The 16432-nt window shown below is 37.1% G+C and overlaps 1 protein-coding gene across 1 annotated transcript in view; it reads right to left on the bottom strand.

The window, feature by feature from the left end:
• Positions 1-11293: 11293 nt before the first annotated feature.
• Positions 11294-16432, bottom strand: part of nell2a (neural EGFL like 2a) — a 67333-nt gene continuing 62194 nt past the window's right edge. Inside the window, exons 19-20 of the mRNA XM_026919713.3 lie at positions 11971-12195; positions 11294-11821 (exon numbers count right to left, since the gene is read on the bottom strand). Coding sequence (XP_026775514.1) covers positions 11780-11821; positions 11971-12195 — 267 coding nt within the window. The 3' untranslated portion in view covers positions 11294-11779. The remainder of the gene's footprint in view (positions 11822-11970; positions 12196-16432) is intronic.

Genomic DNA, 16432 nt, shown 5'->3' with positions numbered 1-16432 from the left:
ACATTTGAGTGTATTCTGTAAATCTAACCTGTATGGAGATTGAGGCATGGCTAAATGTGTGCGCAGAAGACCTTATATTATTTTGGTATCTGTTGCACAATAGACTTACGCTAGGGTTTATCTTTGCATGCTTCTCATTAGATATACTATATGCAGCCTTAATCTTAATCTTAATCTTAATCTTAACAGCCTTAATCTCATCCTGAATATTCAAGCTCCAGATCCATTTATCATCATTATGTTATATTATGTAATGTTTGGTTGGTGGGAAAGTTGGGCTAAATCAATTTATACAAAGTTCAGACAGATAGAAAGATACAGACAGGTGACAAATTAAAGGAAAAACCAAAATAAAGTATCTTAATAAGGACCACCACAACAGCTTCAATGTGCCTTCTGAAATTGTGCTGGAGGGATGAACACCATTCTTCCAAAAGATATTTCCCCAGTTGGTATCTTGATGATGGTGGTGGAGAACGCTGTCTAACACGTCAGTCAAAAATCTCTACCTGTGTTGAGGTCTGGATACTGCCGGGGCAATAGCATATGATTTACATCATTTTAATCCTCATCAAACCATTCAGTGAGCCCTCAAGCCCTGTGCATGGGGCAGTCATCTTGGAATAGACCACTCCCATCTGTTTAATCATAGGATAAAGATGATCAGTCAGGAAACATTGTATATATTTGCAGTGAGTCTCCCTCTAAAGGGGAAGTGCTAGAAAAAAAAAAAGTGCCAGGTCAAGCATTCAGGCCTGGTATACCCACTCACTTGCTTGTTGAAGGATGGCTCATCTGACCATATCCCTTTTTGCCTCAACTCTGTAGACCAGTGTCTGTGGTTTTCTTACCACCAAACTCTCAAATGTGCATTCGTCGTTGTAATGAGGGATTTCTGCACTGCAACTCTTTTATAATATCTAATAATATAATAGCTCTCTGTTTAGTTGTGGACTGTTATTGCTGACAGTCTGATCACATCATGCATTGACATTCTTAGTCACCTGAAAAACAGTTGCTCTGCTGTTTCCATATTGCAATAATGCACAAACATCATAGTCAGTAAATGTGCACTTTTAACCACAAGTTCCAGCCCTATTTACTGATGTCTTTCCCATAGTTCTAAATGCAGATGTCACTTTAGTCAGTGTTCCAGCTGAGGAGTCTTCATGACTGAAGCGCATGCTGTCCGGTCCCAGAAATGAACACTCATTCAAAATCAGATCTTTATAGGTCTTTTCCACATTCAAACTTGAGCCAAAATTGAGGTTAACTGAGCCTGCTCAGCATTTTGTACACATTCCACAGAGCATGGTAAGAGGTTAATTGTTTAATTGTATCAGGTAGTACATCTGTCTGTAAGCATCTGCACTATGTTTTTCCACTTATTTATTCAGGTTTTCCTTTAATTCCATACTTCATACTGATTTCCACCTTTGTATAATTGAACTACAGATGTAGCTTATAGATAAAGATATATGTTTCTGAGTATTCAGTCCACCGTGTAGGATCCAGCTACAGGTCTGCTACACTGAAACTTGGGGAAAATGAGGTTCAGCTTGAGGATGAGACATACGTTGTATTCGCATAATTACATTTTATGTTACATAAGTCAACTAATGGTTAACTTCATGTCAGTTTAATTTAATTTTTATTATTTCCAACATCTATTTTTGGATTTGATACTTAATCATTCATTCGTCAGTCTTTTCATTTTAATACACTGTCACAGAATTTATTCCATACCGTTTGGTGCGGCTGCTAGGCAATTATTTTTGAGATGTTTTTATTATACTCATATGTTAATCATCTTGACTTAAAGACTACTTGCTCAGTTTGCTTGGTATTCAGTTTCTGTGCATATTTTTGTATAATACATGATATGAAGAGACTGAGTGCCATTGGTCCAATTTTTAGAATCGTCTTTTTTGTTTTAAAATGTACTTTATGGGATTCCTCTCCACCAAAAATATGCTTTCAGACTTTCACGAACAGCACCAACAGGATTATCATAGAAGAGTTTCAGATAATATAAATTTGACACAAAGATTTAATCTGCCAATAACACTGTGTGTAAATCATCAGGACTGGGACTCAGCAGACTAAAGTAGGAAGTGGTTCTCAATACCCACAGGACAAAAATAATGTACATTTTTTTGCAAAAAAAAAAAATCGAATATGACTAATTCACTGGAGAGAATAAAGATTCTTATTGGAAACATTCTTACCCTTGAAAAATTTTGACCCTCTGGATGACTGCAAAAATGCCTGAGACACAAAAATGAGAGGCCTAGAATCTAGACCAGAGTTCATTTCACTACCTCTTATCTGATGATGGTTATCAAGCTTGATCCGGGATTTGAAAAGCTTATTAAGCAAATTATAGTCCAGGCTGCTGGAAGTGGTGTAATGGTGTGGGGAGTATTTTCTTGGCACACTTTGGGCCAATTAATACCAATGAATCATCGCTTGAATGCCACAACCTATTTGACTATTGTTGCTGACCATGTGCATCCCTTCATGTCCACCATTTTCCCATCTTCAAATGGCTGCTTCCAGCATGATAATGCACCATGTCACGAAGCAAGTCCTCTAAAACGTGTTTCATGAACATGACAATGAGTTCAATGTTCTTCAGAGTCCTTCCCAGTCACCGGATCTGAATCCAGTAAAACAACTTTGGTTTGTGGCAAAACGGGAGATTCACAGTATGAAAGTGCACCTGAAAAATCTGCAGGAACTTCATGATGCAATCATGTCCATGTTGAAATTCCTTTGAGATTGTTTCCAACATCTTGTGGAATCCATGCCATGAAGAATTGAGGCTGTTTTGAGTGCAAAGGGAGGCCCTACCCAGTATTAGTATAGTGTTCCTAATAAAGTGCTCAATGAGTGTATATGGATATAATCTTTATAATTACAGTCATTAATGAGTTGTAATTTATTGTAGTAAAAATGTACAGAAACTTTAAATGCAGAAGAAAGACAGGACAAATAGGAAAAGGGAAATTAATTCATCCCACATTTGCCTAGTGGTTTCTATCAGACATTATCCTGTAATGGATGTAACGGATGGATGACCTCCAAGAGTTCACTTATTCCTGAATCATTTCCAGGATACACTCAGTGTGTGATTAATGGAATGGATGTGTTATAAAGAATAATTGCCTTATCTTGCTAGAGAACCATGAATACTAGTGCTTTCCAGTTTCTATGCAGACAGTATGAACTACAGAACAAGATGGGAAGCTCTCAGAAGTCACTTAGGTTAATTGAATTAGGATTCTTTACACTGTAATATTAATCCATCTGGGGAAAGTAAATAAATAATAAATCACCACTGCTAATCGTTACAAGTGATCACAAAACAAGAACCAGTAGAAACCTATAATGATTTCAAAGATTTTTTTCATCACTGTAATAAGTTAATTCCAAACAAACCAGTAAACTTCACTTGGAACCTCACCTTGTCCCTCAACACCAGCTCCATAACCAAGAAAGCCCAGCAGCATCTCTACTTTCTGCAAAGGCTGAGAAAAGTCCCACCCCCATCCCCTCATCCTCACCATATTCTACAGAGGGACTATTGAGAGCATCCTGAGCAGATGCGTCACTGCCTGGTTTAGAAATTGCACCGTCTCGGATCACAAGACCCTGCAGCGGATAGTAAGGACAGCTGAGAATCATCAGGGTCTCTCTCTTCCCTCCATCATAGACATTTACACCACACACTGCATCTGCAAAGCCACCAGCATTGTGGATGACCCCACACACACCCCACACAAACTCTTCACCCTCCTGCCATCTGGCGAAAGGTACCGAAGCATTCGGGCCCTCACTGCCAGACTGTGTAACAGTTTCTTCCCCCAAGCCATCAGACTCCTCAATACTCGCTGACCGGACTGACAACACACACACATGCTCATACTCAACTGAACACCATCCCACTCCCTTTGCAATTTTTGCACATTTCTGTATTTACTACTTGCATTTTTGCTGCTACTGTATTTATAAAAATATTGTATATAATTTTTATAACTACTATACTCTCTACCTGGCTGCTATCCCAATAACTGTTATGGGAAGCTCATCTGCTGAATAATATGTCATAGTATGTTATATTTACATTCACAGCATTTTTATTATATTGTTATTCTTTAGCACTACCTGTTATATCTGACACTTTCAGACCAGAACTTTGTACTGGTCGGCACTGCACTGTCTCTTACTGTGCCCATTGTCCTGTTTTAATAGTTATTCTACTGTCTTGTGCTGTTTGCACATGTTTGCACGTGCACCATAGTGCTGGGGGAACGTTGTTTCTTTTCACTGTGTACTGTACTAGCTGTATATGGTTGAAAAGACAGTAAAGCCACTTGACGAGTTAAACAAATCAGAAAATAATACAATGTTCGATAGTCTGCAGGACATATTGTATCTCAAAAAGTGACATAAACAGAAGTGTGTTGGTCAGGCCATCATTTGTCAGAACAGACATTACCATATCAACAAATATACCGTGTTACTATTTAAACCTGGAGCATATATGGTGTATTAGGTTTCCTCATTCTGTCCAGTAGATCATACAGCACATAAAGCGGAGGTGGCAATATCTGCTCCTATTTTCCAGGTCATCCTTTTCGGCTTGCAAGCTGAGTGCAATTCAAATTGAGGAACTGGCCTTTCTAGAGTATCCAAATGAGTAGCTAACATGGCCTAACCTTCTTCATGGAAGGCTAACTCTGATTTGCATTCATAGATGACTATATGACTGGTGCGGTGGAATTCTGCCTTCAGCATTGCTACTTCATTTGAAATTACCACTCTTACAATTTTGTTAATGTATTCCAAAATGTTGGGTTGAGAGTAAGCAGTAGTTATAGACAGCTCAGGTTACCACTGGCTTTAGTTTGCTTCTGCTGCATCCTAATATTAACTAATAAACACACTCTAAGCTGATAAATCATTTAAACAATTAACTTAACATGACATATTATCAAGTTACAAGAGTTAGATCATCAGTGGTCAAAAAAAATCCCTTATACAGTGGAAGAGCTTGGATACTGTTGGCTGGTTTATAGAGAAATGGGAAAGATTCAACATGTGAAGGACATGAATATAGCCAGTTGATCTTGGCACACTAGCAGGTTATGTGCAAAACCATATTACTACTGTATGAAACAGTATGTCAAACTATGTACTGGGTAATTCTATGGAAAAAATAAAGCTGTGACCACAGCATGACTCATGTTTATTTTTAACAAAAGAAATGATATATAATGTACTGTATATTCTGTCCATCAAATATAAGTGATGCTTCCACCTCCTGCAGCATATTTCACCCAGCCACACCTCACTGTTTCAGCAGGGTTGGAAAAGTGTATTCCTTGTATTCTGTTATTTAATATCATTAATAAGGTATAGAGTCAGGTTGGAGAAGATTCTTATTTCTTTCTTAATTCCATTGAAGTGGTTTTGTCTGACAGTTAGCTCTGCAGTGTTGTGATTAATATCTCTTGACATTTTACCAATGTAAGAAAAAAATGTCACATTTGTAACATCACATTTTCCTCGGTAATGTGGATGCAAAAATAAATGAATGAATAAACTACACTTATCATGTTCATTGTAGTATTTTCATGTGTACTGCATATATATGAATATGGTATATAGTATTTATTCGTGATATCACCTCTATAACACTGATACATTGCTATTTAAAGTATCTGTAATATGTAAATATTACTTTTAAATATTTGTCTGCATTCTCCCTGAAAAATGTTAAGCTTGTGCAGGCAGTAGGCATGTTATGTGCTTTTGGTAGTTTTTGATGCCATATGTTGCCATAGTTCTCATCAACTGGAAGTCACTCACTACTGCTGAGGATGGCCCCACATGGACCCTGAAGATTATTGAGATTACTGAGGATGGTACCACTTAAAATCTATGAAGATGGCTTCTGAACAGTTATGCTATGATGGCTTAAGACCACAACCGCTATGATAGCTTTAGGACTGTAATTGCCACGAACAGATTTGCACTCAAGTTTCTATCAATAAACAGTGGATAAGTTCAGCAAAACAAACTTCATGTGAAACCTGTAATGAAATTCCTGGTTACACAATTGCACAGTTATAGAAGGGATTTATTTATAATTGCACTATCTGGTGTCACCCAGCTGAAGATGGGTTCCCTTTTGAGTCCAGTTCCTCTCAAGGTTTCTTCCTCATGTTGTCTCAGGGAGTTTTTCCTTGTCACCATCGCCTCTGGCAACCACTGAAAATGCCATTACTTAAAAAGCATGCCACATTTACATATATCCTATCTACCTTCACCAGTGGTCATAAATGTCATTTGCTTACTGAGATAAATGAATGAGAGTCTCATATAGTGGCACATCGTCAGACACCTCAGGAATAAAGCATTTTTCATGTAGTATCTATGAAGAGATAAATAATGCTTCCTGTTTGTGCAGACCCCACCTCCGCCTTGTCCACACCACACCACCATCACTGATTACACCTGTGGCCTTTTTTGCTGTTGTTGTTAAGCCAGTCAGCATAGAAATCAATTTCAATATTTCTATGGTTTATGTATAAGAAATAGGATTCTGAATTTTACATTGTGTCTTTTACATTGTGTCATTTTTGTTTCATGTTTTCTTATGTCTCCATAAACTTGCATCCTATCCTAATCTAGTTTCTAGCGTATATGATTTTGACCTTATTGCCAGTGTTTTTCAAGGAGCACATGATTCCCCTTCAAGACTCAGGATTTGGTTTATTTGTTGCACTTAGGATAATTGAAACCATATAAGATTGTAGTTTCTATTTTTTTCTGATTGTTCAATATATTGAAGGGCTAAAACATTGGAATGGGCACAATACAAACAAGTGTAAAGTCATGCACAGTGGTGGAAAGACTAGAAAAGACTGACTTGAGCAAAAGTACTACTGCTACTGTAGCATTAAATTTAAGTAAAAGTAGTGATCAAGAAATTTACTCAAGTAAGAGTAAATCATTCATCTGATGAAAATATCCTTGAGTAATTGCATCACAAATTACTTTTTTTATATTTCTACAACTGACAAAACTAATTCGAAAATGTTCTTTATCTGAGGAATGCTTTTTTGAACAGTTATGTTAACTAATCAAGTGAGCTATGATAACATGAACACCACCTTGATTATCAGTAGCATATAAAGAAAGGTATTGTTAGCTGGCTAGCTAAACTAGCTAAATCAGTTAGTAGCTTGTTAGGTTAATTTGCTAGCTAGCTAGCTAGGTAGCTAGCTCATGTTAATTCATGCATGTTTCTAGCTATATAGTTAGTTGTCTAGCAAACATTCCCCTTATGCATTATCTTCAGTGTTATCTTTAGGCTGTAGGAGCAGTATATTTAACACAACAGGCAATCACTGCTGAATGTTGAAGAGAGATCTTAAGTTTAATCTGGAGCTTTCATACTCTAATTCATTAAACTATCTGGCTAGCTAGTCTAACACACTCAGCTAACTAATGGCTTACCTGTATATGTTTCCACAGGTTGGATTTTGAGCAGAGAAATGTTTACATCTCCATGGGTTTTGGCTTTGCAAGTCATTATCATGCTCTAGTCAAATAAATGTAGGGCAATTGATTATTTTATTTTTTAAAAACTCCGGTAAATGTAATATGATTTAATTATACTCAGAATAGTACCATTACAGTGAACCATGTATTCAAGTACCATAATGAGAGTACATGTAGTTCACCCCTGCTGGCTTTTAGTCAGTAATTGATTCAATTAATGAAAAAAAACGTGTCTAATTATTACACTATGTTGCCAAAAATTTTGTGGACACCTGACCATCACCCCATGTGCTTGTTGAACATCCCATTCCAGATTTAGTCTGCTTTACTGTTATAATAACTTCCACTCTTCTGGGAAGGCGTTCCACTAGATTTTGGAACGTGGGGATTACATTAGTGAGATCAGGCACTGATGTCGAGCGAGGAGGACTGGGGTGCAGGCAGCGTTCTAGTTCATCTCAAAAGTGTTCGGTGGTGTTGAGGTCAGGGCTTAGTGCAGGCCACTTGAATTCTTCCACTCCAAACTTGGCAAACCATGTCTTCCTGGAGCTCGCTTTGTGCACAGGGGTATTGTCATGCTGGAACATGTTTGGGCCTTTTAGTTTCAGTGAAAGGAAAGTGTAATGCTAAAATGAATATATTTCATTGTCTCTAATTTTTTTTTTTGCAAGTGTAGACACTCAGAGTCAGAAAGATCTAACTACTAATGCTAAGTGATATTTTGTGATATATGTAAAATGGTTCAAATACACTTTTTTACAACTGTTTTGTTGAAGAGTTCACTGGGCAGAGTTAAACCCTTTCCCTTGTAAAGCTGTAGAGCTTGTGAAAGAATATTTTCTCTGATTACCATGTTAATTATTGTGTGACAGCCATAACTGTATTTTTAACAGTGAGGTGTGAATTGATGAGCGCAGCTCTTGCTGTCAGGTGTATGAGCCATGAGTTGTAAAATGTTGAGAAGCTCTAGTTTCTAAGAGCTTCACAAATTAATTGATGTAGTGTGCTGTTTGTTAACACATTACTTTAAGCACTTGGTAATAGAGCCTGGAAGATTCACAGAGACCAGATTTTTTTTTACTTTTTTTTACAGTGAGAATGAAATAAGACATTAAAGCGTATGAAAGTGTTAAGAAAAAATGCATAAGAGAAGTTTTTAGCAGAAGTAGTAGGGATTCTTGTTTTCAAAAAGTCTATATTCTACATATTCCTTCTACATTTTTGGGCAGTTGATAAACATTTAATATCCAGTTAATTACATCATCAATGTCACAAGATGTTGAAATCAATTCTCTGTACTCTAATGTATTCCTCCCCCTGCCCTTAGAGTACCATTGAGCATGTCATTTTAATTCATTCAAAATAATTTATGGAGATTAAACAATGGATTAATCTACATAAATTATTCTAAATAATGTTTGAAAAAAATATTTTATGGAGATTCATATATTGTTTAATATTTCTTAATAGCCAAGTAGCCAAGAAACTAGTAAAAATGCCAGAAGCTATAAATAAACATAAATATACCATTTGGCAATTCTAAATTTGGAAGCTAGTTAATCCCAACTAGGAAACTACCTCATATTTGTCACAGGCAGACCCAAGTCAGATTTTGCATGGAAACGTTATCAGCGAGTGGTTAATAGTAGCCAGGATATCTGCAGGACATACAGTACCTTTATGATGAATTCATTTTGTTCACCATTAAAAGGTAACGTAACACACAGGTTCTGTGGCGAAACGTTTCCAGGTGCTATGTCATTATCTAATATCAGATGTGATTGGTCCAAAGTCCAAACTGTGGCGCTTATTAGGTGACATCATTAACCTAGCTCATGGATAATGCTCCACAAATAATTTTTTACAGCAGTACTGATAATGTCTGAACTTCATTGCTTCTGGTATAAGATGAGCTTTAGCTTGCCGTCTACAACACATTTCCAAATTCTTTGCAAAAAAATGTTTTGTTTTTTTTTCCTAGAGCAGAAATATTTGCAGATACAGGGCATTTAGCACTGGAATTTGCCATGTCTGCCTTTATAAGCACTTAAGATGGGGATGGAGTTAAGGGATCTTGGGGGACTGACATGTAAACACAACCAAGCAGTCCATTATGAACCTCTTTTCTTTTCCAAATGTGTTTTTTTTTTTTTCTTTAGCATTTGGTACACTTGCTTTGCTTTACTTCGGTAATAAAACAATTATATATAAATATATTTATATATTATAGAAGAAATTCTTGCAGCCATAACCCCAATAAGAACTTTTTAAGAATCTTTCTTTTTAAGAGTCATTGAATTTTAAATTTGCTGAAACATTAGACAATCTGAATTCACATTATATAAGCAGAGCTGCAGGCTAAAAAGGAACAGATCTGCAAGTCGATAAGTCCATAAATGAATTTCTGATCAAATGCAGGTACAGAGAAAAAGAGAGAGCTGGGGGTTTTGGACTGTATCCTGGGTGCTGAGCGGATAATCTACAGGATCAGCTCCATCAGCAGACTCTGCTCTAGAGGGAAAAGCTGCAGCCAGGGAGCTTATTACCACTCAGATCTGACCCTACTGAAAGGATGAACAGAACCATTGACCTATAGGTGACTAAAGACTAAGACTAAGGTATTCATGAAAATAGTGAGATAAGAAATGTATTTCACTGGTGTGGTGTAGTGTATTTATTTGATGCGGGATATTTACTGTTGTCCAAGTTCTCTGGCTGGAGAAATCACCAACAGATTCACTGAGTGTAGTATATCACTTGAAGAAAAAAATTATAAAAATCAGAAATGAGGTTTCTGATTTAGAATTGTGCAAACTTCGTGCTCCCTAAAGCACATTTCAGCATGCTGGACATGTAGTGAGAAGACCAAGAGAAAAAAAAACTGCAGTCCAAGTGTGGAATGACCTTGTGTGTTCTGTATAATGTGAGCACATGGTGCTGCGTTTACATTTAGGACATGCTCCTATTTTCTCTGCTCTGCCTAAAAAATGCTGAATACTCATACAATATTCAAATATACAACAAGATGAGATGTTTGGATGTAAAATATGGAAAAATAAAACAAAATCCTTCAAACTGAAAGCAGATGCACGTGCACATGTATATGTAAAAAGAAAAGTTTGTTTTCAGATTTTTTTCCAGAATTTGAAGAGAAAAGTCCTCCGACACCTAGCCACAGTGTGTTTGTAGGTGATGCAGTTAAAATTAACATTTGGTGAAAGTGTGTTAGTGCAAATTAGCTTTTTTTTTCAGATATTTCATGCTATAATAACATTTAGTTGATAATAACATACAATTCATGTTCAAACTGGAACTTAAGCTGAATATTACTGCTTGGTCCAAATTGGTGTGCAAATCTTGGATAAAATGGATAAAATGCCACAGTTCATTTAGTTAGTGTTGCTTAGGGAGTTAGAGGCCCTTTAACTCAGTGTTAAAACTGACCAATAAACATTTAAATCAATATCAAGAAAAATGAGCCAGAAAACAGAAGGAAAAAAAACATCAGCAAAATAAATTACAAAGAAAAGTGAAAAAGTAGTAAACAGAACAAGTATATTTTTATTAAGCTTGATTCACATAATTTGTCTTTGCAACATTTATATTATAATACATAATACTGTGCTCGCAGATCCCATTTTTTTAATGCTGTTGCCACAAAAATTTGCCACACTTATATGACCAATCTTGAAGTTTAAAAAAGTAATAACTACAACACATCTGTAAATGGAAATGAAAAAACTTTATTTCACCATTAGACAAGAGCAAGCGGGATAATCCTTTAAAATTGTGAAATAAATCAGAAGGGAACGAACATACAAAAAGTGTTATGGAATCACAAAATATAGACAACTTCCATAATGTGATGAAAGAGAAATACAATAGCGTTTACATACTATCTAAGATCCCTAATTCTTTTACTGGTTTCATAAACATTTCTAAATGAAAGGATATGATTTTTAACATCCAGTGTGGTCATGCCTGTGTATACAGCATTCTGTACAGAGCAGTGAGCTGTTTCACCTCAGTGTGAAAAAATGGTTACTTTCTGTAGCAGATATGAACAGCAACATTCTCTGTCATCAGTTTGGTATAATACATACTTTGCATTTGGTATAAAGATGTCGATTTGGGACAGGGTGAAAACAGTGGGTTTCTTTTAAATGGAGAACAACTGTACAAACACCTTTAGCAAGATGGACTGCAGCTAAAGGCACAAAGGATCCACTGAGCAACAGATGTGTCCATTCTGAAGGGAAAGAAAGAGAAAGGAGAAAGAGAATTGAAGTTACATTGTATTAATGCCCAGGTTATAAGTATAGCACTGTATCTTTGATACAGTTCACCCATGTGGTGCTAATAATTTTCTCTCCGTGTGTGTATGTGTGGTGTAAAGACCTTGCACTGGCAGAGCGTGCACTCGGTGCCGTGTTTGACCCAGGAGGAGCCGCTGAAGCGCATGATGCCGTGTTCATCCTCGCAAGTCTTGGTGATGTCATTGCGGACGCTCTGAGCCAGGCAGGGGTCCGTGACGCAGCGTGGGCAGCATTCGCCCTCGGGCACCATGGTGAAGTCACAATGCGCCGGAGGGCACAACAACGGCCAGCAGTCCACCTCTCCCTGCTGCAGCCCACACAATACACCACTCAGCAAGTTCACTTATCATCACAGACTGCTCTCAGTAAGCTATTTGCTATATGGATAACATTAGTTACATTCAAGAGTATAAGAGTTTTGTGGTAAGGTCATGTTTTGCGTTTAGGTCTATACTTTATTTCCATATACATTTTATTTCATTTTTATACATCTTTATTTTAGTTTACAAAACATTCTCCAATAGTTCTAGTTTTTGTTTTCCTTCACTATACTGGTCCTGGTTGCTTTCCCAATAAATTGTGCAATACCCTTAGCCGCAGTTTGTTTATCCCTATAAGAGCAGAAAGAGAAGACGAGAATTTTACACCTCTGTCAAAACTTGGAAAGAGTGAGAGTGCTCATTTCTGTGAAGCCCCTGGAGTGCATTGCAACAAATAACTGAGCCCAAAGTAGACCATAATAAACAATAGTTACTGCCTCTGTAATGAGAAATGACCCTGCTTGGCCTGTACTGAGAGACTGTTTTCCACAAATGAAACACTACTCCTGCATATTAGCATACATTCTATCTGGTAATTAGGGTGTGGATTCATTTTAATATGTCGCATGGAAGTAGCTACACTCCTGATGGCACTAACCATATTTACAATGCAGAGCTTTGTGAGAAAGCGCAAGGCTCTCTGGAGCAAATGCTCCACTCTTCATTTCTCATAAATCACATGAAAGCAGCAGCAGAGAAAGCTGCACTGCCTCTGCCCCCTGCTACTCTCAGTAAGTCCCTAAAATACAGGTCATATATTTCACCCAACCTTATAGATTTGGGTAAGCAGTGGTATAGTTCTACCTGACCTATTTCAGATAACCCTTTTCATTTCACCAGGTTTAACACTAACCCCAGTGTGTGTGTATGTGTACGTGTGTGTGTGTGTGTGTGTGTGTGTGTGCCTGCCTTGTTTTAATGCATGAATCTAAGCAAGTGAGGAGAAAATAACTGCACTTAGCTTGTTATTTGTCCAAACGCTCAGTCATTTTTATTAATGGAATGTTATAGAGCAAGTGGACCGCAGTGCGGATGCAAACCCAGCAAATTATTTCAGCAGAACTGAACTGAGCCCTCCCGTAGAACCAGTCAACATTGGAAAAAGAATGGCTAAGCAACTCTAATTTTTTGAAACATTGAAACCAACATGGCTACTATTCCAGATCCTTGGTGGCCAATCATGAACTATTTTTTAACCAAGGCAGCTTATTGAGAAATGGAAGTGTTTATACAGACTTTAACAGATTTCATTTCATTTGCCCTCTCTGATCTGATGCATTTATTCTCTGCTTTGAGTTTATAACACACATCTCATCAGTTCATGGTGTTTGTCAAAAGTGGTAATGTGAAGCAACAGTGTGAAACAAAATATAAACATTTTAAATTGTCTCGTTAATAGCCATGGACTACTCATTAGTGGTTAAGCATTAAAAGGTCAATGTTGTCAATATTCAGTCATGTTAGTTACTTATCCAGACTTTAATGAAGCTGGATTTTCACATACTTTAGTTGAATACCCCTTTTCTTGATGTTAGAAAAGTGACATAACAAAAGAAGGGTGTAGGGGTCGCAGTGTAGGTGTGGTGAGACTTGCTAAGGAATTATAAAATTTGGCCCTGTATGCAGTTCTAAAACTTTAATCTGAAGAACCAGCAGAGAGCTTGTATTGTAAAATTAGTTCAGCAGAAAGCTCCTCTTTTGCTTTCACTGCAAAAAATTACATGAAAATATCTTGAATATAGTCAAATATGTCTATATTTTAAGATTACACCCAAAGGTATCCTATTATAAGATTACACTAAACCAAATAAAACATTAATAAATCTATTACTAAACATTCTTACTAATTTCATAAAGAAAATTTTGCTAATTTTGAGCATTTATGTGTAAAAAGAAGCAAAATTAGTCAGTAGAATAAGACAGTTTAAAGCTTGAAATTATTTTTAAAAATGTCAATTTTTTAAATTAATTTTATATTTTGTGTATTGTAAACTTATAACAGGAAAAACTAGATAAATTTGACTATATTCAAGATGTTTTCATTTGCTAAGACTTTTGTAATGTTGCCTTCTCCTCTCATTGAGAAGGCAATTAAATATCCTGTTTTCTCTCTAGTCCTTTTACCCTCCTGCCAGAATGCAACCCCGTATCCAGCAGGAGCAGCCAGAAAAGCATAAGAGCATACTAGATATCAGGAACCAGTTTTGGCACACATCTGTGTTCATATGCTAATGCGAAGCAGGAGGAGGGCTGAGAGAGAGGGCAAGGCTGTGTTTCACTGTGTTTCATCTGTCTAGAGCTTAATAAGAGCAGACACACCTCCACCCAGACAAGAGTGAAGGACATTTGTGGGGAAAGGTGCTACCCAGGAGGAAGCCATAATAGTTTTTTTCCTTCCTGAGGAGCAGAAACTCATCCTCATGAATGGCATGTAGTGCATTTGCATTTGATGAACATATGGATGGGGTGGAGGAACAGCTGAGATATGGAGGGAGGGAGGGAGGGAGGGAGGGAGGGAAGTGTCTTGTCAGAAGAAGTGTAGTGAAATGTGTTCCTCTTTCTTAGCTCTGCAGGAGAGCTGACAGCCAAGGGAAAGGAAGAAAGCAGGAGAATGGTAAAAAGAATGACGAATGAAGGGAATTCTGATGAATGCATGTGCTGCTCCATAGAGATCATCACCACATTCGATTATAGGATGTAATATCTGTGATTACTTAATATAAGATCCATGGCAAAATCCTCAGCTGGCTATTTTCCAAAGCATTCATTACTGTTTTTACTGTGCAGTTACATCAGCTATATCAAACCCATCAAATACAGGAGATATCATGCTACAGCTCATCGCCACTGGCAGGATTTGTGCTGTTTAAAATTTTGGTAATGATAAAAAAAAGAAAGTGACACATCTGATTATAAATGTGTTTCTCTTAGTATGCACTCAGAGTTGGTCATTTTAGGAGCAGGTCAAATAAAAGGTAAGAGATTAAAGTCAAGCTTCTTCTAGACTAGAAGAAAGGATGAAAGTTAGCTCCTTAAGCCTGTCATTATGGTCCTGAGTCTTGTGTTTCACTTGCTGGCAGACTACATTATACAGAACACACTAGATTAAGTTTCTCTTGTCATTCAGAAAACATTTGATTCAACCGATTCTCAGTCTTTCCCCGACCAGAGCAGATTAAACGCTTCTGACTGGCTGTAGTGCAACACAGTAGAGCCAAAAGTTTTAGAAAAGTATCTAAACTGTCTTTCTGTACATCAGAAATATGGCAGATAAAATGCTATATTTCGATATATCTTTACACCAAATAGCAGTGCAGTGCTTCTGTACTTTTACACCAACAACCTTACATTTACTTGGTAGCCCAGTGTCTCTAATTTAATGGGGAAAAACACATCTCTCCTCTCTCACGCTCTAAAGACAGTGCTGATCTCATCCCACCACAGTACATGAACTGGTTTTATCGTCTAATGCAGAGGTATTCAACAAAAATTTGTGAAGGTTCAGCTACATAAAATTCCTTAGTGCACTCCCAGTGCCAGTCCCAAGCCCAGATAAAATTGGGGAGCATTGCATCAGGAAGGGAATCCGGCATAAAAACTGTGCCAAATCAAATAAAATTTAAAAAAAATAATAAAATTCCTAATTTAGAAAAGCAGTTATCATGACTGAATGGTGACAAGACTTACCTTTTAATCCTTAATCATTAATAATTAGTTCATAGCTATAATTAAGACAATTAATTAAAGTGATTATGTTTTCCTTTTTCACTAGCGCTTCACTTTTGACTAGTGCCATGGACTCTGAACAGATGAGACATCTGTTCTGTAGAGAATAAAGACATTTGTCTGCCCAATCGTCCTTAAACATTCTGTTGTCGTCAGCTTTTTTAACAAGCCATGTTGTCACTTAAGTAATTAGACAACAGAGAATTAAATCTCTGAAAGTCTGTTCTGAAAACTCTTTCCTTTCTCATTGAGTTGCCTTCAAATAAATACATGTGCTTGGCCACAACAGATGATCTGCTGCAGAAGATGTGATGGCTCCAGTTTAAAAAAAAAAAGTTGCTGAACTACAGCCATTCTTTTTTCCATACATTGATCGGTTCTGCTGCAGTAATTCTTGAGTGTTCGGCTTGATCCACTGAAACACTGGATCCAGCTTGGGGCTGTGCACTGCCCCTGGTCTAATATCTCTTATCAGTCACTAGTAAAGCTGCCACCTGT

Source organism: Pangasianodon hypophthalmus, chromosome 9, assembly GCF_027358585.1.
Source record: "Pangasianodon hypophthalmus isolate fPanHyp1 chromosome 9, fPanHyp1.pri, whole genome shotgun sequence".
In the NCBI taxonomy this organism is placed as follows: Eukaryota; Metazoa; Chordata; class Actinopteri; order Siluriformes; family Pangasiidae; genus Pangasianodon; species Pangasianodon hypophthalmus.
The sequence above is the reverse complement of the archived record's forward strand: the minus strand, read 5'-3'. Positions and strand labels throughout refer to the sequence as shown.